Here is a 23,899-nt window from a genome sequence, read left to right as displayed (position 1 = left end):
TTTTTTTCTATGCTAGCAGGATTCAGACAAATGATGGATGTTTTTACAGCTGGATACCCTTCCTGTCATTAACCCTTATCTTTTCTCAAGAAAGGGATAAATATATTTTAATCTTATCTTTTACTTGTTTCAGTCATTAGACTGTAACCATACTGGGGCACGGGAATTTTAGTTGAATGAATCAATCACAGTACGTTTTTTGTGTCAGGCACTTATTTTATTCATTTCTATTGCCAAACTGCTAAGTTACAGAGACATAAACAAACCAACACCAGTCATCAAGCAGTGGTGGGAGACAAACACAGACACAAAGGCACACACACACATACAATGGGCTTCTTTCAGATTCAGTCTACCAAATCCACTCACAAGGCTTTGGTCAGTCCAAGGCTATAGTAGAAGGCACTTGCCTATCTATATAGATAGATATCTATCTATATATATATATATATATATATATATATATATATATATATATATATATATATAGAGAGAGAGAGAGAGAGAGAGAGAGAGAGAGTTTCTGAAGTGATGTACAGATATATATATATGTATGCATTTCCTCAATGGTAAGAGGGTTACCTTTGTCCCCCCCCCCCCCACTCTCTCTCAGTTCCACTCCCTTTCTCAGCTAAGAAGTCCGTCATTATTTACATTTGACGGATATTGTCCTCATCTTGTTTGTTGTTAACACAACATTTCAGCTAATATACCCTCTAGCCTTCATCACGTGTCTTGGGGAAATTTCGAACCTGGGTTACCACTCCTAAAGTATTTTTCAATGTTATTATTATTCAGGTCACTACCTGGAATCGAACTCGGAATCTTGGGGTTAGTAGCCTGTGCTCGTAACCACTACACCATATGCCCGTGGAATGAGAACTCAGGTTCGAAATTTCCCCAAGACACCTGATGAAGGCTGGAGGGTATATCAGCCGAAACGTTGTGTTAACAACAAGATGAGTACACTTAAAAAGCACCATCAAATATAAATAATGTAAATAATTCCTCATCTCTTAAATATAGAACAGTAAGAGGTCCTTGTCTTGCGATCTCGTAGGTGCTGGTGCCATGTAAAAGCACCCAGTACACTCTGTGAAGTGGTTGACTTTAGGATGGGCACCTAGCTGTAGAAACCATACCAAAACAGACAATAGAGCCTGGTACAGCTCCTGTCAAACCATCCCACCCATGCCAGCACGGAAAACAGACATTAAATGATGATGATGATGATGATGATGATGTGAATTTCTAAGAAGGAATATCAAGATTTTGCAGTATCCTTACCTCGAAGTTGGTTGAGCACTGAGTACCACTTCCCACTGCATGAAACCAGAAGTCGCAACCCAGGACCGAACTATTTTGCCATTTCCAGAGACACTCACCAAGGCTAGAATTGAGAAGAGAAAACAGGATAAACAATTGCAATAAAAGGGAAAATCTGAAGATGTTTTTTTTTTTTAATCAGTTAAGTAAATCAATAATTAAACTACTTGCCAGGAAAGGAATGTGTATCTCATACCTGAAAGGAAAGGGACTACGCATCCATCCTTTATGGCCTTTTAGAGAGATTATAAATCTGTTTAACCCTTTAGCATTTAAAATAACCATATCAGGTCTAAATATCCTGTTTTATGTTGAGAGTGGCCAGATCTGGCCCCTCACACTTACCTATGATGCCATTCTAAAAATAAACAATCACATTATCAAAATCTTGAAGATATGGGATAATGCAAGATTAATTGAAAACTGTGAATAAATAAGGATTACATTTAACAGATTAATCTGAATGCCAAAGGGATAAAGATATTCAGATTATAGGTCAGGTGGATCATGACTGACTGGGATTAACCCTTTCAGTACCAACCCGGCTGAAACCGGTTCTGGCTCTGTTGTACAAATGTCTTGTTTGCATAATTTTTTAATTGAAATCTTCCACCAAACCTTAGTCACAATTTATGTTCCTAACACAAGCTTAATGATAACTAAGTTATTTTACTAAAGGAGGATTAGAGACAGAGAGAGAGAAGGGATGGAGGTAGAAGATTATAGGCAGAGAAAGAAAAGAAACAAAGAAAGGAAGAGAGAGAAAATTAAAAAAGAGAAAAACAATTAAAAGACCAAACCGTTTCCATGATGAAGAAGATTATTTATCCTTCCTCGTTCTCCTTCTTCAAATATCTGTCGCCAAGCTGCAAAACAAAACGAAAGAAAAAGACAATTGAATGAAAACAGTACCAGTAATACATTGGTTTCAAATTCTTGGCACAATGCCAATAACTTCAGGGGGAGTGGGCTAAGTCAGTTACATTGACTCTAGTCTTCAATTAGTACTTACATTATCAATTCCTTTGTAAACGAAATGAAAAAGTGCCTTTTTTAAAGCAAATTGTGACAGATGATCAGAAATGGATTATCTACCGAAATGTTAAGAGAAAACGATCCTGGAGTAAGCGACATGAGCCACCCTTAGCCACCCCAAAAGCGGGTCTTCACCCTAAAAGAAGTCTTGCTTTGTGTCTGGTGGGATTGGAAAGGAATTCTGTACTATGAGCTTCTCCCAAGTAACCAGACAATTAATTCTGAGAAATACTGCACACAACTGGACGAGTTAAAAGCAGCAATTCAAGGGAAACGTCCAGAATTGGCCAACAGGAAGGGCGTTGTTTTCTAACATGATAATGCAAGACCGTACGTTTCTTTGGGAACCAGACAAAAATTGCTGCAGCTCAGCTGGGATGTGTTACCCCACCCTCCATATTCACCAGATATTGCTCCTTCAGATTTCCACTTATTCAGGTCTCTGCAGAATAGTCTTAATGGTAAAAATTTCAATTCCTTGGATGATGTAAAAAGATACCTTTCAACTTATTTGCCATGAAACCACCTCAATTCTGGGAAGAGGGTATTTTCAAGTTAAAGGAAAGATGTAGACGCATTGTGCAACAAAATGGTTCATATTTGGTTGATTAAAAATGTAATGGCAAGTATTTATTGACCTTTTTCTTTCCTTTAAAAATCGGCACGAACTTTCTGGACAATATATATATATGACACTGCTTTTCCTCTTCCCAGGCTACAGGCCCACACCCCCAACATCCATACTGTTAGGATTGGCACTCTCAACGTCGGCACGCTGAAAGGTAGATCTGGTGAAATTGTTGAGATGCTTGAACGGAGATGCGTAGATATGTGCTGCATCCAGGAAGTAAGATGGAGAGGAGGTTCTGCAAGGTTCCTCACAGGCAAAGAACACAGGTACAAGATTTTCTGGGCAGGGAACACTGACGGGGTCGGGGGCGTAGGAATACTTCTAGCGGAGAAATGGGTGGATAAGGTAATCGAGGTCGTTAGAGTAAGTGACAGAGTACTTAAGATCAGACTAGTGCTTCATCATAGATTAGCTACTGTCATCTCAGCCTATGCACCTCAACCTGGGCTACCAGATGGTCTGAAAGACCAATTCTATGACACCCTCTTGCAAACTACCTCGTCGACGAGTGACAGGGACCTTCTCTTTGTGGCTGGAGACTTCAACGGTCATGTCGGACGTCGTGCTGGGGGCTTCCATGGCATACATGGAGGCTATGGCTTCGGTTCCCGCAACGAGGAGGGAACCAGACTGCTGGAGTTCTGTGATGCAACCAATCTTATAGTCTGCAATACCAACTTCAGGAAACCTGCCAGTCACCTAGTCACCTACCGCTCCGGCAGACACTCTAGCCAAATCGACTACATCCTCGCCAGAAATAGGGAAAGAGGGCGGCTTATAAATGCCAAAACCTACCCTGGCGAAGAATGTACCCCACAACATAGATTAGTAGTTAGCGACTTTGGGATCAAGGCAAAATGGGTGCCCAGAATTAGACAGGCTTGGAGAAGAAGGGTGTGGAAGCTTAAAGACCCTGCAAACGGACAGAGACTTAGAGACAAGTTACTTGAAGCATTTAACGAAATAGAAGGGGATATAGCATCATACAACGTGGAAGACAATTGGAGATTTCTGCGGGACAACCTGTTGAAAGCCACCGACCAGATTTGTGGGTGGTGTAAGGTCCCCTCCCAACCCAGAGTAACGTGGTGGTGGAACAAGGAGGTAGACAGGGCTATTAGACAAAAGAAACAAGCTTGGAAGGACTGGAAGAACGGTGGTAGCAGGGAATTGTACCAATGTGCCAGAAGGGAGGCTAGGCGACAGGTTTATTTAGCCAGAGGGGAAGCAGATAAGGAAAGATTTGCCAATGTTCTGCGCCGTGAGGACCAAAGACTCGAGGTATTTCGGGTTGCAAGACAGTGTAGGAGAGAGAATAGTGATGTTGTAGGAGAGAAATGTGTTCGCATGGATGATGGTACGCTTGCATTAAATGAGGATGCAAAGAAAGAGGTCTGGAGATGCCACTACGATAGATTGCTTAATAAAGAGAATGAATGGGAGAAAGAGAGCCTGCCTTATGTCGACCCAATAGAGGGACCAGCTATCCGAGTTGATAGTACCAGGGTAGATAAAGCAATTAAGAGTATGAAGACCGGGAAAGCCCCCGGCCCATCAGGAATCACTGCAGAGATGCTCAAAATATCTGGCAGTGTTGGCTATAGCCTAGTCACCCGTATTACGAACCAGGTGATACACGAAGGAGTCATACCCTATGACTGGTGTAGCAGCATCATAGTCAACTGCTACAAAGGTAAAGGGGACGCTTTAGATACAAATAATTACAGAGGCATCAAGCTGTTAGATCAGGTTATGAAAGTTACAGAGAGGGTCATAGCCCAACTAATTAGGGAGCGAATCAATTTAGATGAGATGCAGTTTGGGTTCGTGCCAGGTAAAAGCACTACTGATGCCTTATTTCTAGTGAGACAGTTGCAAGAGAAATACCTAGCCAAGGATAAACCTCTGTACCTGGCTTTCGTTGACATGGAGAAAGCCTTTGACAGGGTCCCCCGATCCCTTATCTGGTGGTCAATGAGGAAACTTGGGATAGAAGAATGGCTAGTGAGAGCTGTGCGAGCCATGTACAGAGATGCGGCCAGTAAGGTGAGGGTTGGAAATGAGTACAGCAATGAATTCCGGGTAGAGGTAGGGGTCCACCAAGGTTCCGTCCTCAGCCCCCTATTATTTACCATAGTCCTCCAGGCAATCACAGAGGAGTTCAAGACAGGTTGCCCCTGGGAGCTCCTCTATGCTGATGACCTTGCCCTAATTGCGGAGTCACTATCAGAACTAGAGGAGAAGTTTCAGGTGTGGAAGCAAGGTCTAGAATTGAAGGGCCTTAGAGTCAACCTAGCTAAAACCAAAATCCTAATAAGTAGGAAGGTAGATAAAACACAAACCCCTTCAGGTAGATGGCCCTGCTCAGTATGTAGAAAAGGAGTAGGTAGTAACTCTATAAGATGTACCCGGTGCAAGCTATGGACACATAAGAGGTGCAGCAACATCAAAGGCAGGTTAACTAGCAAGTTAGTTTTTGTTTGTGGCAGATGTTCAGGTGCAATAAAGACTGCAAACAAACAGGAAACAACTTCTATCTCATTCCAGGGTGAAAAACTAGAGGTAGTCGATAGCTTCCGCTATCTGGGCGACCAAGTTAGTAGTGGGGGTGGGTGCGCTGAAAGTGTAGCTGCTAGAATAAGAATAGCCTGGGCAAAGTTTAGAGAGCTCTTACCCCTGCTGGCGACAAAGGGACTCTCACTCAGAGTAAAAGGCAGACTGTATGACGCATGCGTACGAACAACCATGCTACATGGCAGTGAAACATGGGCTGTAACTGCTGAGGACATACGTAAGCTCGCAAGGAATGAAGCCAGTATGCTCCGTTGGATGTGTAATGTCAATGTGAATACCCGTCAGAGTGTAAGTATCTTGAGAGAAAAGCTGAACATTAGAAGCATCAGTTGTGGCGTGCAAGAGAGACGATTGCGCTGGTATGGACATGTGGTGAGAATGGAGGAGGATAGCTGCGTGAAAAAGTGCCACACCCTAACAGTTGAGGGAACCCGTGGAAGAGGTAGGCCCAGGAAGACCTGGGCTGAGGTGGTGAGGCTAGACCTTCGTACATTGGGCCTCACCGAGGCGATGACTACGGACCGAGACCTTTGGAAATGGGCTGTGCGTGAGAAGACCCGGCAAGCCAAGTAAGATCGTTGCCAGTGCCCCTGGACTGGTTCTTGTGCGGGTGGCACATGAGATGCACCATTTTGAGCGTGGCCGTTGCCAGTACCGCCTGACTGGCTCCTGTAGGATTTTCGAGCGAGATCGTTGCCAGTGCCCCTGGACTGGCTTGTGCGGGTGGCACATAAAAGACACCATTTCGAGCGTGGCCGTTTTCGTGCGGGTGACACGTAAAAGCACCCACTACACTCTCTGAGTGGTTGGCGTTAGGAAGGGCATCCAGCTGTAGAAACTCTGCCAAATCAGACTGGAGCCTGGTGTTGCCATCCGGTTTCACCAGTCCTCAGTCAAATCGTCCAACCCATGCTAGCATGGAAAGCGGACGTTAAACGATGATGATGATGATGATGATGATATAATATGTAAATTAAGATACAAATTACTACTCACCAATACTTCCATTGTGGACATTGATGGCTGCAATAGTATTTTTTTCGGTGCCAACCAATATTCGTTTCCCAACATAATGAGATTGATCCCAAAATAGAAAATCTACTCGGCCAACATATTTCTGCATCCTAAAAAAAATCAGAAACAAAAGAAAAAAAAGATTAAAAAAAAACACACACACACAAAAAAAAATTATAAAATTCCCCAATTTGTGTAATCATCATCATCCTCCTCACCATCTAATGTTTTAGTAGTGGAGGTACGTGGCGTAGTGATTAGGGTGTTGGACTCATGATTGTAAGATGGTGGTTTCGATTCCTGGACCAGGTGATGCGTTGTGTTCTTGAGCAAAACACTTCATTTCACGTTGCTCCAGTCCACTCAGCTGGCAAAAATGAGTAACGCTGCGATGGACTAGCGTCCCGTCCAGGTGGGGGATATATACGCCATTGAAACCAGCCCTTAGGAGTCGGTACGACTCAGAAAAGAATTTTACTGTTTTTGGTAGTGAAGAAATAATGCCAGGTTAGGTGCTAGCTGTTAATAAGGCCATAAAACCATTAATACAACCTGTGCCATTGACTCAAAACCGAAAATTGGTCCCGAAATGCAGCTGGATGAAAACATCTTAGTTAACATTGGATACACAAGCCTGTCCTGAGACGACAAACAACAACTTGTGGTCAGTCATCTTAAGCATTAAGTCAAATCTGAAAGAGGATGGTGCTTTAAACGTGAGCTGAAAGAGTCCACTTGTTTACTGCGTCATTATCAGTGTATATATGTTCCCAACAATATAAATAAAGTGATTGTTTTCGCAAAGGTTATTTTATTACGAACACTGTACAACGGTGTTGCCGAATTATCGAAGCTCATCCCTTGTTTCTCCTTTTTAAATTACGTAGAAACAGTCATCGGAGATTTTATTTGGTTTTCTTTGGCAATTACATCTCGACCAAGAAACAGAAACATTACAGAACACTTCGTATAAATAAATAAACTCTATCTGGATATATTGCGTACTCTTTCTCTCGTTTATGAGGGGAAAAAAACACTGAAAAATACTAAGTGTGTGTTTTATGTCGGAAGCCGGTAATCGCACGTTCGGCGTGTTGGAATGATTTTCTTAGATTCATTAATGAAATTGAATTTACGTGGTTCAGAACATTTTCCTATTTACCTGTTTGAAATAATACAAACGAAATATCGCTTATTCTAAACAGGGTTAACAAAAAAAAACCTTACAAATCGGTAAAATAAAGTGTAAAACTACATTTTGAGAGGTGGCTTGTGTCGGCAAAAATATAAATAATGATAATAATAATTAATGCAATTAATAAAATTCATAAAGAGTGCATTGACATTTCGAGTAGAGACTTTGTTGAAGAAAATTGAGGAAGACCCTGGCCTTAAAGGTCAAAACTCAATTTCCTCTCAAAAGTCGACGAATTTACCCTAATTTTTACGAATCTTTTTTTAAATCGATAAAAACCCGTTTCATTCATTTTAAAATAAAAATACTGAAAATGTGTTTAACCAGTGTGAATTGCCTGAAATGATAGATTTTTTCATCAGTTGTCCGATATATAATTTATAAATATTACTTAAATCTGTTAATTATTTAAAAATTGTGATATTTCAAGGAAAGAAAAAGCAGCGAAGAGAAAAGCATGCGATTGGAGGGACAAGGGAGGGGACAGGAGGAATTCTAGGGAGATATGGGAAATATCTCGGTAAAAAACATTTGCAAATATAGGAAAAGGTAAAGTACCAATCAAATTTTCCAGCTTGGTCTTCGAACAAAGCAGAAGCTGCATTAAATGATAAAACAAACAACAATGTTGATAAAGTTGAGAGGAAAAATGTGGCCATTTTCGATCAGCTGGAAGAAATGCTTCTTTTTATTGTAGAGAGTTCCATACAAGGGATGTAACTCGTGTCGGCAGCTTCGAATTGTGAACACTAAAAGTTAGATGTGGATATTCCGTTTAATCAGTTTTGCAGCTTTTAGGACCCTAAATTGAAAGGGGAAAAAAATTCATGGGCTGAATCTCCGGCTTGAATTTTGATTTATAGTTATATCCACCATTTCGCTTCACTCACATTTATTAGTGGAGAAGTGCATTGCCATCACAAAATCCTGTCTTCATTATATAAAACCTATATTACATGGGAAAATGTGAGCAAGAGAAATAATATTCTTAAGATTATAAACCTAGAAAAGTACAGGACAAGTTCTTACACTCGAAAAAATTCAGGACAAATTATTACATCTGATAAAATACAGAAGAAGAAAATTTTTACTTAAAATATTGCAGCTTAAGGATAAAATTTCAAATAAAATATTTAGATTTAGAAAATATTAGCTTTTATTAAAACTAAAACTTTTATTACAGGTTATTACTTCTCTTTGTTGTTACTCGTTACTTCTATTAAAAATAAACAAATAACTCAAAATATTTTTTCCACTTTAAAAAAAAATTCATCTTTTTAAATTATTAATTAATAATAAGAGATTAGAAAATAAGTTATAAAAAATAATAGTAGCACATAATTAGTGTGTACAATAAATAGAATTTAAAAAAATAGTTATATATTACAGTAGAATCTACCTCTAACAACAAATTCACAGTAAAATTTGCTTGAGCTATTGCCTAAGTTATTGCCAAGTCTTCATATTTTAAATCTTGACCCAATGCCTATTTTTACCTCCGCCTTAGCAAAGGCGAGGGTATTGTTTTCAGTTGTGTTTGATTGTTTGTCTGTGGACAAGATATCTCAAGAACCGCTGGATAGATTCGGATGAAACTTGCAGGAATGTTTGGCCTTATGACTGGCACGAACTGATTAGATTTTGGGATCAATCTGGTACTGGAGAAGGATTCTGAATTATTTTTCCTCTATTTTACTTAATTTTTGAGAGCAGTCAGGTTCATTTTTAGTATTCTTGTTTGTGAGCGCAATCAAGTTTATTTCAGATATTCTTATTTTAAAAATCATCTCCAGCTAACTGTTGAGAGGACGTTGGTGTTGCATTGGCAGAGGTTTACACTCTCTGAGTACTCTTGTTTACATAATTAATTTGCCTACCATATATATTATTCTACTTTGCATAAAACTTTAGCAATATTGGTACTTTTGGCTCTCATTTTTTAAGTATTCTAGTGTGTGAGTATTTTAACAAAATGATGGTACTTTTTTAAATTATAATGTGACTTTGTAAATTGAAATTAAATAATTTTAATATTCAAATTTTATCCTGAGCTGTAATATTTTAAATAGAAAGTTTCTTGTTCTGTACTTTTCCACGTGTAATAACTTGTCTTGTACTTTCCCAGCTTTATAATCTTAAGAATATTATTTCTCTTGCTTGCATTTTTCCATGTAATCCACGTTTTTTGCCATTATGCTAATTAATAATGTATCAATTAATAATTTAAAATTTTACGTTATTGAAAATTGAATAATAAATTCAATAAATCTCTAAATAATATTTTAATGTTGTAATACAGATGACGTAATTAAACTAATTGAAAATTAGCAATGTCATTAATAATTTTTTCCTTACCTCAATGACACTGGTGACATATATTAAAAGTCCCCTTATAGAACTATATTCATAAAAAAGTATAGAACTATATTACCACCCTCAAATGTGAGAAACAAACACTCATAACTTTGTTCTTTTAAAACTTCCTTGCATGAGATTGATACCATGAGATTCCTTGAATTGAGCTCCATCATTTAAGCTTAATTAAAATATAGTTGTTTTTAAAATAAAAAAGTTAATTACACTTAAATCCAATTTTTTGCCTTCCTTATATTTTTTTCATGATATTTTACCTCACAACTTTTTTGATACAAATTTTTGCTGCATGGGACCAAAACTATGAAATTCTTCATGTTTTCTTCTATGAATGAAGCTAAGCTAAATATATTCTGCTTTTAAAATAAAGAAGTTATTTAGATCTAAACTTGATTGGAGGCGTTACTCTCCTATAAAGTTTACATCAAAATTTTGATGTAAACTCTTTTCGACTGGACCAAATCTCAATTTTTTTAATGCCAAAATGTAGCTAGGGACCAGCCCTCTTCAAAAATCTTAACAGTTTTCAATTTGATTAAGAACTGAATTAGCAACAAAGCTCTGAAGATGCTGCATGTGAGTAAATTGCAGCCTTAAGAATATTATTCAACTATTATTGTGGCTGAACGTTTTAGGCAAACTAACCAACACGGCTAATAAAATGAAGGCTACAAGTTTTGTTGGATTTTTATTTTGTCATTCAACAATATTCACAAATTCTTTGAATTATGGCTGCTGTTTATTTACTTTTATTACTTAATTATTTTACTTTCTTTATCTGGTTCCATCATTGGATTAAACAGTCATTTACCATATCATGAACAAATTGCTTTTTTGGGCATTGACACACTAAAGTTTTGACATTTAGCAGCATTCTTGGTAGAAACTCACAAGATTTATCCATCATTTTCCAACAACAACTTTGGCCATCTTTTTGGATTCAGTACTTCTTCCGTTTGTGGAAAAGATTATAAAATCAAAAAACAGCAGTACCCATGACTTTTGGAAACATTTTTTCCACACTGAAAATTGTCAAAGCATGAATAAATTTTTCACATCAAAAATTCCATGCTTCCTAAAATTCACCAACACCATTCCTGATATACTTCTTTACCATTTCCTTTTTATAGCTCTTCTGCTATTGTTTTTTTTTTTTTTATTTATTCTGTCTCCTGTCCATGACTTCCATTGCTGTCTTTCTTTCTTTATTGCTGCTTTCTGTTCCCTATTTTTACTCATTCTCAATGAATTGTAGAGCATCTGAGCACTACATACAACAAACTCATTATTGTTACCATTATTGGCAGCAAACTGGCAGAATTGTTAGCATATCAGGCAAAATGCTTAGCGACATTTCATCTATTGCTACATTCTGAGTTCTGGGGTCGATGTAACCTCCCCAAAATGTCTGGCCTTGTGCAAAAATTTGAAACCATTGTTATTATTATCATTGTTATTATTGTTAAGGTGGCAAGCTGACAGAATCATTAGCACACCAGGTGAAATGCATGGTGATATGTCACCTGTCGCTACATTCTGAGTTCAAATTCCACAGCGGTCTACTTTGCCTTTCATCTTTTCAGGGTTAATAAAATAAGTACCAGTTGAACACTGGGGTCAATGTAATCGACTTAACCCCTTCCCCAAAATTGCTGCCCTTGTGGCAAAATTTGAAATTATTATTATTTTATTGTTGTTGTTGTTGCTGCTGTTAAGGTGGTATGCTGGCAGAATTGTTAGCACACCGGGTAAAGTGCTTCGTGATATTTTGCCCGTCGTTACATTCTGAGTTCAAATTCTTCTAGGTCTAATTTGCCTTTCATCTTTTTGGGGTCGATAAATTAAGTATCAGTGAAACACTGGGGTCGATGTAATTGACTGATCCCCTCCTCCAAAATATGAGGCCTTGTGCCTTTAGTAGAAAGGATTATTATTATTGTTGTTGTTGTTAATGTTGTCATCATCATTATCACAAGTTTTGGGAAAAAGAAATTAATTAATCTTATTAGAAGAGATTTTATTGAACACTGAATGAATGAATGGTAAACCTGGTCGTGGAAAGGTTCAAACATAGAAAACAAGGTGCTTTAACCCCTTAGCATTTAAACCAAGCTTGTCCAGCCCCAATTTTTTACCTGGTCTGTCACACCAACCCCACAATATCATTCTAGAAATAAAGTTACATCATCAAAATCTTGAAGCTACAAAACAATGTGAATGGATAAGCATTACATTTAACAGAGTTAATCTGCTGAATGTTAAAGGGTCAAAGTACAGTCAGTCATCACTCATCAATGAGTGATGACTGACTGTAACATGTATCATGCTTTTGTTAAGTGTTCATCCCTTTAGTATTTAAACTGGCCAGATCCAGCTAGATCTGGACAAAATAGGACGGAATCTGTTGGTGAAGGTGTATGGCTAGGTAGTCGGGATGTTCAGTTCAGGATCATGAGATTGCAGGTTCTGTTCCTTGGTCAGGCAGTGCATTGAGGTCCTTAAGCTTAGGATTTCATTTTCATTTCTATTTGCACCCAGTCAATTTTATGCTCAAAATGACCAGATCCAGCTTCTCACACCTACCTCACAATGTCATTCTAAAAATAAACAATCATATCTTGAAGCTACAAAATAATGCCTGAATAAGTATGATATTCAACAGAGTAATCTGAATGCTAAAGGGTTCAGGTGCCTCTGTGTTCAGGAGCAGACATAGATACCTTCTCCTACATGTTACCCATGACCTACTGCTACATGCAGGACGAAACAGCTAGAAAGAGAGAGAGAGTGTGTGTGTGTGGATGAGAGGCAGAGAGGGGGAGGGCAGGAGAGAGTGTGGGAAAGAGAGAGAGGGAGGGAGAGAGTGTGGAAGAGAGAAAGTGAGAGTGGGAGAGAGAGAGTGTGTGAGGAGAGACAGTGGGGAAGTATGCGATCAATTATGTTAATTAGATCTGGTCAAAGCATGGACTGTGGCCATGCTGGAGTACTGCCTTGAAGTTTAGTTGAACAAAACAACTCCAGTACTTATTTTTAAGTCTGGTACCAATTCCATCAATCTCTTTTGTTGAACTGCTAAGTTATGGAAGTGTTTGTCAACACAAACATAACATGCACACACATACATAGGTTTCCACACAGTTTCCATCTACCAAATTCACTCACAAGGCATTGGTCAGCCTGGGGCTATAGTGGAAGACACTTGCCTAAGGTGCCACACAGTGGGACTGAACTTAAAACCATGTGGCTGCAAAATAAGCTTCTTAACCACATGACCATTCAAACGTAGAAAGAAATTTAAAATTAATTATAATAACAAGACAGCAAGCATTTCCAAAGTACTCTTTAATTATTTTGTATTGTATGTTTATTACAATATATTTTAATTAATCAGAATACTCACAATGTTAACTATAGTTAATAGTAATTAACAAAAACAAACAAACAACAACAACAATGACAACAACAAAAAACAACATCAATAGAATCAAAAGTTTTGAAATAAATAAATACATAAATAAATAAATTAATTTAAAAAAAACATATATATATATATAATCCATTAAAATAAATGAACCCATTAAAATAAACAAGGCGTTAAAATAAATTTCTTATTAAAATTAATAAACCCATTAAAATAAATAAATTTATAAAACAATTAAAATGTTTAAAGGCACTGTGTTTACAGATTAAAAAAAAAATTAAATGACAGTTTATCATTGGAAGAACAACAAAACAAATATATATATATATATATATATATATATATATATATATATACACACACATATATATATATATATATATACATATAGATACACAAATATATGTATATATATATATATATATGTATGTATGTATATATATGTACATATATGTATATCTATATGTATATATATATATATATATATATATATATATAGTGTATATATAGTGGTATATATAGTGTATACATAAAAAGTAAATAAAAAATAGGGTCTTCTTGAGATCATGTTTTCCATATTTTCTTTTTTTTTTGCATGAAGCCAAGTATTCTTAAAGGGGCCAGATCTGTGTTGCCTTAATACTATAAAAACTTGCCTCATGAAGGCAAAGAAACGATTTCACAAGCTTCATCGCTACTCTCATCATTATTATTATTTTCATCATCATCTTCATCGTCATCCTCCTCTTCCTCATCCTCCTCATCGTCATCCACCTCCTCTTCTCCATCGTTATCATACTCATAGTCTTCATTGTCTTTATCTTCTTCGGAATTTCCAAAATCTTTATTGTCTGTTTCCAGGTGGACTCTGTCGCCGTCTGCCCCAACCAGGCTCTGTTTGCCCTCATCCACCAGTGAATCACTGCAAAGCAAAGAGGAAACATTCTTAGGTTCAAACAGCATTTGATCAATTATTAGATACTCTGAATTATTAAATATTAAATTAAATATTACAAATATAATTATTATTATTATTATTATTATTATTATTATTATTATTATTATTATTATTATTATTATTATTATTATTATTATTATTATTATTATTATTATTATTATTATTATTATTATTATTATTATTATTATTATATATAATTACAAAGGCGGTAAGCTGGCAGAATCGTTAGCACGCTGTACAAAATGCTTCGTGGTATTTCACCTGTTGCTACGTTCTGAGTTCAAATTCTGCAGAGGTCGACTTTGCCTTTCATCTTTCAAGGTCAATAAATTAAGTACTAGTTGAGTACTGGGGTTTTGTAATTGACCATCCCCTTCCACCAAGCACCATCTGAACGTTGTCAATGCCGGTACCTACTGACTGGCTCCTATGCTGGTGGCATGTAAAAAGCACCATCTGAATGTAGTCGATGTCAGTGCCCCCCGACTGGCTCCTGTGCTGGTGGCACATAAAAAGCACCCACTACACTCTCGGAGTGGTTGGCATTAGGAAGGGCATCCAGCTGTAAAAACCTTGTCAAATCAGATTGGAGCTGGTGCAGCCTCCTGGCTCGCCAGTCCTCAGTCAAACCGTCCAATCCATGCCAACATGGAAAGCAGATGTTAAACAACAATAGGTGCAGGAGTGGCTGTGCGGTAAGTAGCTTGCTTACCAACCACATGGTTCCAGGTTCAGTCCCACTGCATGGCTCCTTGGGCCAGTGTCTTCTACTATAGCCTCGGGCCGACCAAAGCCTTGTAAGTGGATTTGGTAGACAGAAACTGAAAGAAGCCCATCGTATATATGTGTGTGTGTGTGTGTGTGTGTGTGTGTGTGTGTGTCTTTATGTGTCTGTGTTTGTCCCTCACAACATCGCTCGGCAACCGATGCTGGTGCTAAGCATTTTGTCCAGCATTTATGATGATATTAACATCAAGACACCTTTCAGGGTGGGTGAAATAAGTACCAGTTGAATGCTGGGGGGGGGGGGGGTCAATGTAATCAACCAGCACCTCCACCCCCAAATATCAGGCCTTGTGCCCAGAGTAGAAAGGATGTTGGTATCAAAACATTTATCAGAAGAGCATTGAGCTTAGATACACAAATATTTATGATTTAAAATTATCCACTTTTTTTTAGTGGCCAAAAATGCAAAATGAAGAGCTAAAAGGACAAGTCTTTGTCATGAAAAAAAAAGTCAGAATTAGTGAACAATCCATTTTACATCTGGGGTTGCTAAAGTGTCTACTAAGGGACTAACCTACACATTAACACAAATACCAAAACAAGATGACCTCACTGTTTAGGTTTTACAACAGAAGTTCATGCAAATGAAGGTGAGAGAGGAGAGAACATAGGGACAAATTAACCCTTTTAGTACTGCACCACCAGAAACTGCCTCTGGTTCTATGATACAAACACTCTGTTTTAATATGATATCATTTAAAGCATTCCCTCATAATTACATGTTAATTTATGTTCCAAACATCATTACAATAATGAAAGTTATTGTTTTAGGCAGCCGATTGGTAGGGACATTAGAGCATCAGATAGATTGCTATACGATATTTGTTTCCATTCTCTATGCTCAGAGTCCAAATCCTGCCAAGGCCATCTCTGCCTTTCGTTAATATATTTTAAAGGCTTCAAGCTGGTGGAATTGTTAGCATGCTAGGGAAAATGCTTAGCGGCATTTCATACGTATTTACATTATGGGTTCAAATTCTGCCAGGTCTGACTTGCCTTTCATCCTTTTGTGGTCAATAAAATAACTACCAGTAGAGAACTGGGAATTGATTTAACTGACTTAACTCCTCCCCCAAAATTGCTGGCCTTGTGCCAAAATTTGAAACCAATACGGACATTTATTTTATTCAATTCTTAGTTATTTTCAAAATTAATTAAAACCAGTATATTTCAATAGAAATACGGTAATAAAAGGGTTAATGTTGCACATTTATAAATCAAGTGGGAAATTTTCAAAATGCCAGATAGTGAATATTCAGAAAAACAGAGCTTTACCAAAACACACAACACCAAGAAATGTGAAAATTGCTTCACAAAATTTTAAACTACTCAATAAAAAGCAAAAGTTAATATCAAAATACAGGCAAAAAGAATGGTGTTATTGTAAGAAATTTCACTGCATTACAACTGAACTAACAGCAATCCAGCAGCCATTAATTTATGAGATCCAATCAGAAAACAGGATAATGACCATGTGATGAGGAAGTTCATAACAGCCTTTATAATGTTTCAGAGAGTGTACTGTTCCTCTGAAGAACTACACTATCAACACTGAGTGGTGACTCTATGATCTGGTGGGTAAATTGAGTATTAAGTGCTCAGCACTAACTATGCAGAGCTAATGAATGAGTGTGTGTGTGTGTGTTCATGTATGCATGTATGTAGATAGATAATATATATCGTTTCGGTAATACAGATTATTTTCTCAGACAAAAATGGTTTTGTATCATTGGCATTAGTGAAGTGTACACATCAGTGAATGTGAAATAAATATCTGTATATCTATATCAAGTTATCTACATAATACTTTATTTGTAGTTTAACAAGGCAACCAATGGTTTCACGTCAAGAAATCTTCACAATTGTTCCAGTGTGCCACATGGAAGAGTTGATACTGGTCTCCACTTTGGATGCAAATACATGTGTGTGTGTATGAATATGAATATATATATATATATATATATATATATGTATGTGTATGTATATATATATATATATATATATATATATATATATACAGTGTAGTATATTGCCACTTAAGTGTGGCTGACCCCTAGGGGTGGATGTTACTGTTGCTTTTAGCCCCAGGAGGACATCTCCTCCAGCTGGCTTATCGACACACTACTGTGTCCTGTTTTAACATATATATATATATGTATATATATATATATATATATATATATATATATATATATATATATATATATATAGTATGTCATATGTAACACAATCTCATTAGGTACCTAGATCTGAAGATTCCATGTGACCAACCTTTTGATTTAACTATACTCTTCACAATTGACCATAAAGCTGGTTGCACAAAATTTTCCAGTTCACACGTATATCCTTCTTTACCTTACATCCAACAAACATAACAAACATTTATCAAATCTAACATGCTTCTAATTCTACAGTGTATTGACCATTTTTAGGATTTTCTATCAAAAATTACAAAAAAAAAAAGAAAAAAAAAGAAAAAAGTATAGATACTTTCCAGATATACAAATAAAAGAGAATGAAAGGAATGGTAGAAGGAATGGCACTTTACTAAACAAAAATCTAGATTTCTATCTACACACATTTGTGTTTGTTCTATATTTACATAGAATTCCTTTTCGTCTCCATGCATTTTATTTTACCTTTCATGCCTGACATTTTGGGGCTTGCTCCTTCTTTTAATGTGGAGCCTACAGATAGAAAAGAATGCATTTATTTTCAATGGGGTTTCTTGTCTGTCTGTGTGTATGAAGGATTGAACATGTGATGAAATAAGTGAGGATGTAAAAATGTTCAGTAAAAAATATGTTGATTTATTGTGAAACAACCCATGGAATTGGCAGTTTTATCTACACTGAATCTAAACAGCTTGTCTTGCTTTTACACTGCTACTGTGAACACATACATAGAAACATCCCCCAGTTTGGAACGTAACCACCTCTTGGACCCATTCTTATAATTATAAATAACAAGGAAACATGAACGATAAAGTTGAAACTTTCTACAAAACCTGTTTATACTGGCCAGCTTCTGGCTGAGATTCAGTTGGCTGTTGTTGGGACTAAGCGGGCTACTGGGAATACAAAGTATGTTCTGCTCATCCAATGGAATCTGGCTTAGGAGCAGAATACCTTCACAGAACTGACGTCCCATCTCTTGTAGGTGATGAGTGGAAACCTGGGTGTTCTAAAAATAAAAATAATAATAATGATAATAATGATAATAATTGGAAATACAAAGGTTGTGGTCAATGAAAAAAGAAATACGAAGGTTGTGGTCAAAGAAGAGTGAAATATGAAGGTTGTGTTTACAATGACGAAAGAAGAAGAAGTAAAAGCTTACCCTGTATGTTCCCTGATCAAAGCCACAAAAAGTACTTTCCATGCAATAACTATTCACAACCCCGAGTTGTCTCCAGACAACAACACGAGCGGACGTTTCTTTAATCTCTTCAACATGGAATTGAGAATCTTGTAGTGAAAATGCTGCAGCTGTTTGGTTGAGTATGTACGGCAGGATCTAAGAAAAGCAATGGACAACATTCAATGCACATCAGGTTCATATTGAAAAGACTTACATTGGTCATTGCTATGGTGTCTATAACAAGGAACACCATATTGAAAAGACACTGGTCATTGCTATGGTGTCCGTAATTAGGAACACCATATTGAAATGACACGTACAATTTCAGTTTTGTACACAGAGTTTGAATTTTCAGAATTTTCTACAGACTAGAGCAGAGTGAACAATGTCATTGCAGAATGCTGAAAGCACAAGTTCCCCTGGGTCAGACATGTCACAAGGTTCACAAACAACAGGTGGACCAGTGCAGCTGCTGAGTGGCATCCAAGAAATTGGAAAAGGCCACTTGGAAGGCCTCTGTGATGATAGGAAGATGACATAATTAAGCAATTTGCACCAGGATAGAAAAGAATGGCACAATCAAGACAGAAATGGAAGTGCACTGTGACTGGCAGTGTATAACAGCTTCTGATAGTTTGGTTGATGCTGTGATATTTAGATTAGTTTTACTGATATTTGAATGCATGAACCATATTGTCCATCTATGCAGTGTGGCACCAAAACAACTTCAAATTATCTGCTTTTCTAACCAACCGGAAACAGTAACTTAGACTCATACTATATTAATGGGAATCTCTGGACACTAACAGAGAAGGGTTCAAGGCAAAATTTGCCCTCAATGTTGTCATATGGAATGGGTTTCTTTATAGAGTTATAATCCTTAATCTTTGACTAATATCACAAAGTATACAAAGAAACTCAAAATGAAACAAAAATATAAATAACAAGGCTTTCAAACAGAGGCATAAGACCACAAAGTTAGAATGTTGAGGTGGAAAGAGTGAATCAGTTCAATATCTGTATTTACCTGGTGGTACTTAGAAGGGCGGAGCTAGGGTGGGGCAAACAGGGCATATGCCCTGGGCGCCACTTTGACGGGGGCACAATTTTGACCTAGATCATTTTCTAATTAAGCCATTTCTATGTGAATATCCACTTTTTGGTTGGGGTGGGGCGCAATTTTGATGCTTGCCTCAGACGCCATTTACCCTAGCCACGCCCCTGGGGACTTAATTCATTGACCCCAGAGATTTGAAAGAAAGTCAACCTCTTTAAGGTTAGGAATTAGAATGTAAAGGGAGATAATCACATACAGCAACACGTTTCTCCACTGTACAATCAAGAATAGGAAAATTAAAATAATGTAAAAAAAAAAAAAACGAGAACTGAAAAAGGGAAAAATAATGATACTTACTTGGTATGAAATATCCTCACCCCATTCATGGTATGTAGGATTGTCTGCATCGAACGTTTGCCAAGATTTTAAAGGAGAACAACCATAAAGAAAGATGTTCTTTTTCTGAGAGTGTCCATGTAGATCACAGTAAATCTAGAAGCAAAGATCAACCAACGTAAATATCTTCTGCAGTGTTCCGACTGTCTCGTCGAGAGACATTTTATGTTAGTGTCTTACAATGTCTCTCACTGCCACTAGACAATATATTCCCACAAATGACACCTTGTCTTTCAAAGTCATCCACCCCAGGAATGTGCAGTTAATGTCAATTTTCTATCACAATTATCATTAGTTCATCCGTTGTTGTCGACGATGACCAAGGACGTCACATGGGAGAAGAAGACGGGGCATGGTGTATCCAGCTGTGGCCAATCAGTTTGATGTGTGTTTAGAAGGCTCTGCCGCAGATCAGGCAAGTCCAGGAGTTGGCTCTGGACTTGCGTAGTTCGTGTTTTCTTTGTGCCTCTGCAATTTTGTTCTGTTTGTAGGAGGTGGAACCTCTGCTAGTGAATCTTCACTGGGCAGAGCAGTCTTGTGCTTGCATTTCCACAAAGTAATATATTATGTCAAAAATGTCTCCCAAGTACCAGAAGTGATGTTAAGTGACACTTCAACAAAGAGCTCTTCACATGCACAAACTTCTAAGTAACATTAAGCAACACTTTGTCGTGTAATCTCCTCCAAAAGGGATTAATGAACAACAAGGTATCAGCTGGGACAGAGGTGCTGGGTGGGGTAATGTTTAGTCTTATATTGTCGATTATGTTTCTATCAGCAGTTCTCAACCTGGGTTCATATGATTTCTGGGGGTCTGCGTAAGATTTGGGGGAGTCCATGCAAGCAAATTAGTAATCTGGGGACCTACAGTAGTATATTAAGGGTCTGTGAAGAACTGTAGCTTTAGCTGTATTTATTACAAGAAACAGCTCAGTTTTCTTCTCTGACATTTTACATGGTTCAACCTACACAAGTTAATGCGAGAAAAACAAAATGGGAATTTTGAAAGAAGTCATCATCATCATCGTTTAACATCCACTTTCCATGCTGGCATGGGTTGGACGATTCGACTGAGGACTGGTGAGCCATATGGCTACACCAGGCTCCAATCTGATCTGGCAGAGTTTCTACAATTGGATGCCCTTCCTAACGCCAACCACTCAGAGAGTGTAGAGGGTGCGTTTTATGTGCCACCGGCACGAAGGGATCTATAAAATTAGTTTTTCAACATCGAATGGCTATGGGGTCCACCAGAATAGAATGGTATCCTTTACAACCTCCATGCTTCCTGAAATTCGTCAACACTACACCTGATATCCCCCCTCCATACGCATGCACACATGTATATCATGACTCATACACTGTTCGCTTTCCTGACTTTTGTACATAATTCTATGTACTGCACATGCATCTTTCATGAGTTGTAGTGCATCTGAACACTATACACAATAATTTCATTATTATTATTATTATTATATAAAAAAGGATGTCTATAGACGAGAGATGGTTGACAACCAGCCACTGGTTTATAGACTAACATTATTGCATCTTCCACTGTTCTACTCTCTTCATAGCTTCACAAGTCTGTCTTTTATGGTGTTGGTCTCAACACCATAAAAGACAGTCTTCTTATTTCATTCTGTCACTATAACTACGAATGGAAGGGAGCAAGACGCAGTCCTTTGACCTGCCTGGGAGAGATAAGAACTGACTTGGACCAAGACGACTTATCAAAACATGATGGCCACATGAACATAACATGTAGCCCAAACAAATGAAGAAAACACAAGCAGGAATTGGTTTTTTTCATTCCAGCTGACAAGAGTACTTACTGTTGGTAATTTATTAATGAGCCTCATGTAAGAGAGAACCCCTTTAGCATGGAATATTATTGGATGAAGTTTTGAACAAGGGTACAGCCAGCGCCGATTCAAATCATTTCCAGCCAAGGAGCAGCGGTGACTAGGAGATAATAATAATGATAATAATAACAACAACAATAACAATAATAATAATAATAACAATAATAATGATCACTAGGACTAACAAATATATATATATATATATATATATATATATATATATATATAAAACATACAGAAAATTGCGCTACTAGGTACAGCACACATCCTATGTAAAGCACTTTCAAAACGGTGAAAATAACAGCATCAAAACAAACCACAGCACATGCCCCAAGGCACACAACTTCACTCAGTGGTGCCATTGAAGGCACATGATAGAAATAAGACTAGTGAATAATAATGATAATAATAATAAATATATTAATAATGATAATAATAAAAACAATATGTCAGCTGAGACTATATGACATTTAACTGTAGAATATGATATAAAAACATACAGAATATATATCAAAACAACAACAACAACACACACACACACACATATATATATATACAGAGAGAGATCAGTTATAGGATTCAATAGAATCTAGCCCGTGAACACATAGGATGCCAAAAATGGCTAGGTACAATATATATATATATATATATATATATATATATATATATATATATTGGTTAAAGTAGTGAGGAAAGTCAAACAAGTGGGCAATGCAAGACAAGGACATTTAATTCAATCTAAATTTAGTTACATAACGAATGGTAAAAGCAGTAAAGAAATGGTAAAGCTAGTCTCTTTACAAGTCTAACATAACACTTTGGTAGACATTCATATACAGCCATACATCTATAAAATAGTAACTAACCACCAACATACACAAACACCCTCAAAGATAGGCACACATGCAGATAGAGTATATAACACATAAGCATACACGGAGCCTGGTGCAGCCACTGGCTCTTCAGACCTCAGTCAAACCGTCCAACCCATGCCAGCATGGATATCTGGCTCTGGGATCTTGTCCTATAGAGTTTGCAGTTTTTTGCACAGGTAGTTTAACACTAAAAGAACCGAGCGGTTATTTATGACTGCTTTTGCTTTTTACTTTTTAATTTCTACGACTGTATTGAACGTGCAATCTTGAACATCATTACGTATACATGCTCTTTTACTTGTTTCAGTCATTTGTGGCCATGCTGGAGCACTGCCTTTTAGTCGAACAAATTTTTTCCCAGGACTTTTTCTTTGTAAGCCTAGTACTTATTCCATTGGTTTCTTCCGCCGAACTGCTAAGTTATGGGGGACATAAACACACCAACAACAGTTGTCAAGCGATGGTGGTGGAGACAAACATACACACACACATATACAAAGTGCTTCTTTCAGTTTCTGTCTACCAAATCTACTCACAAGGCTTTATATATCACAGGATAACCCCGTATCTCCTCTACAACAACAGGTTTGTTGCTGTAGAGGAGATACGCCAGTTATCCTGTAATATATAACAAGCCTGTTGCTGCCATTTTATCACATTTGAATCCCTAAAAACTCAACATAAATCTGCTTCCCTCTCTACTAAACTCCCACCCAATCAAAGGGGCTCTTTGAATTACATGGCAACCTCATTTGTGCCATGAAAAGGGCACCCAGAACACTCTGTAAAGTGGTTGGCATCGGGAAGGGCATCCAGTCATAGAAACCTTGACTCATTGATTTTCAATCACATGGCTGTGGGTTCAATCTCACTGTGTGGCACCTTGGGCAGGTGTTTTCTACTTTAGCCCCAGACTAAAAGCCCTGACTCATTGGATCCCTGTTAAACCATCCATCCAATGCCAGCAAGGAAGGTGGATATTAAATGATGATGATCATCATGATGATTGTGTGAGTCCTACTGTTTGACAACTGGT

The 23,899-nt window shown here is 37.4% G+C and overlaps 2 protein-coding genes across 7 annotated transcripts in view; both read right to left on the bottom strand.

Moving 5' to 3' along the window:
- Positions 1-8,460, bottom strand: part of LOC106879782 (ER membrane protein complex subunit 1) — a 36,382-nt gene extending 27,922 nt beyond the window's left edge. The window contains exons 1-4 of the mRNA XM_089349971.1: positions 8,334-8,460; positions 6,563-6,690; positions 2,127-2,192; positions 1,288-1,390 (exon numbers count right to left, since the gene is read on the bottom strand). Coding sequence (XP_089206097.1) covers positions 1,288-1,390; positions 2,127-2,192; positions 6,563-6,690; positions 8,334-8,434 — 398 coding nt within the window. The 5' untranslated portion in view covers positions 8,435-8,460. The remainder of the gene's footprint in view (positions 1-1,287; positions 1,391-2,126; positions 2,193-6,562; positions 6,691-8,333) is intronic.
- Positions 8,461-14,147: 5,687 nt separating this feature from the next.
- The window catches only part of LOC106879756 (cytosolic carboxypeptidase 1), a 68,620-nt gene continuing 58,868 nt past the window's right edge, over positions 14,148-23,899 (bottom strand). For 2 of the 6 annotated variants that reach the window (XM_089349964.1, XM_089349966.1), the window contains 6 exons: positions 21,959-22,088; positions 20,088-20,222; positions 18,653-18,829; positions 18,321-18,496; positions 17,953-18,000; positions 14,148-14,491 (listed from right to left, as the gene is read on the bottom strand). In XM_089349964.1, coding sequence (XP_089206090.1) covers positions 14,227-14,491; positions 17,953-18,000; positions 18,321-18,496; positions 18,653-18,829; positions 20,088-20,222; positions 21,959-22,088 — 931 coding nt within the window. In that variant the 3' untranslated portion in view covers positions 14,148-14,226. Of the gene's footprint in view, positions 14,492-17,915; positions 18,001-18,320; positions 18,497-18,652; positions 18,830-20,087; positions 20,223-21,958; positions 22,089-23,899 lie in introns of all 6 variants that reach the window. The other 4 variants (XM_089349965.1, XM_089349967.1, XM_089349969.1 and 1 more) reach the window with 3 other exon arrangements.

Source organism: Octopus bimaculoides, chromosome 3 (assembly GCF_046866305.1).
Source record: "Octopus bimaculoides isolate indiv1 chromosome 3, ASM4686630v1, whole genome shotgun sequence".
NCBI classification, from domain to species: domain Eukaryota; kingdom Metazoa; phylum Mollusca; class Cephalopoda; order Octopoda; family Octopodidae; genus Octopus; species Octopus bimaculoides.
The sequence above is the reverse complement of the archived record's forward strand: the minus strand, read 5'-3'. Positions and strand labels throughout refer to the sequence as shown.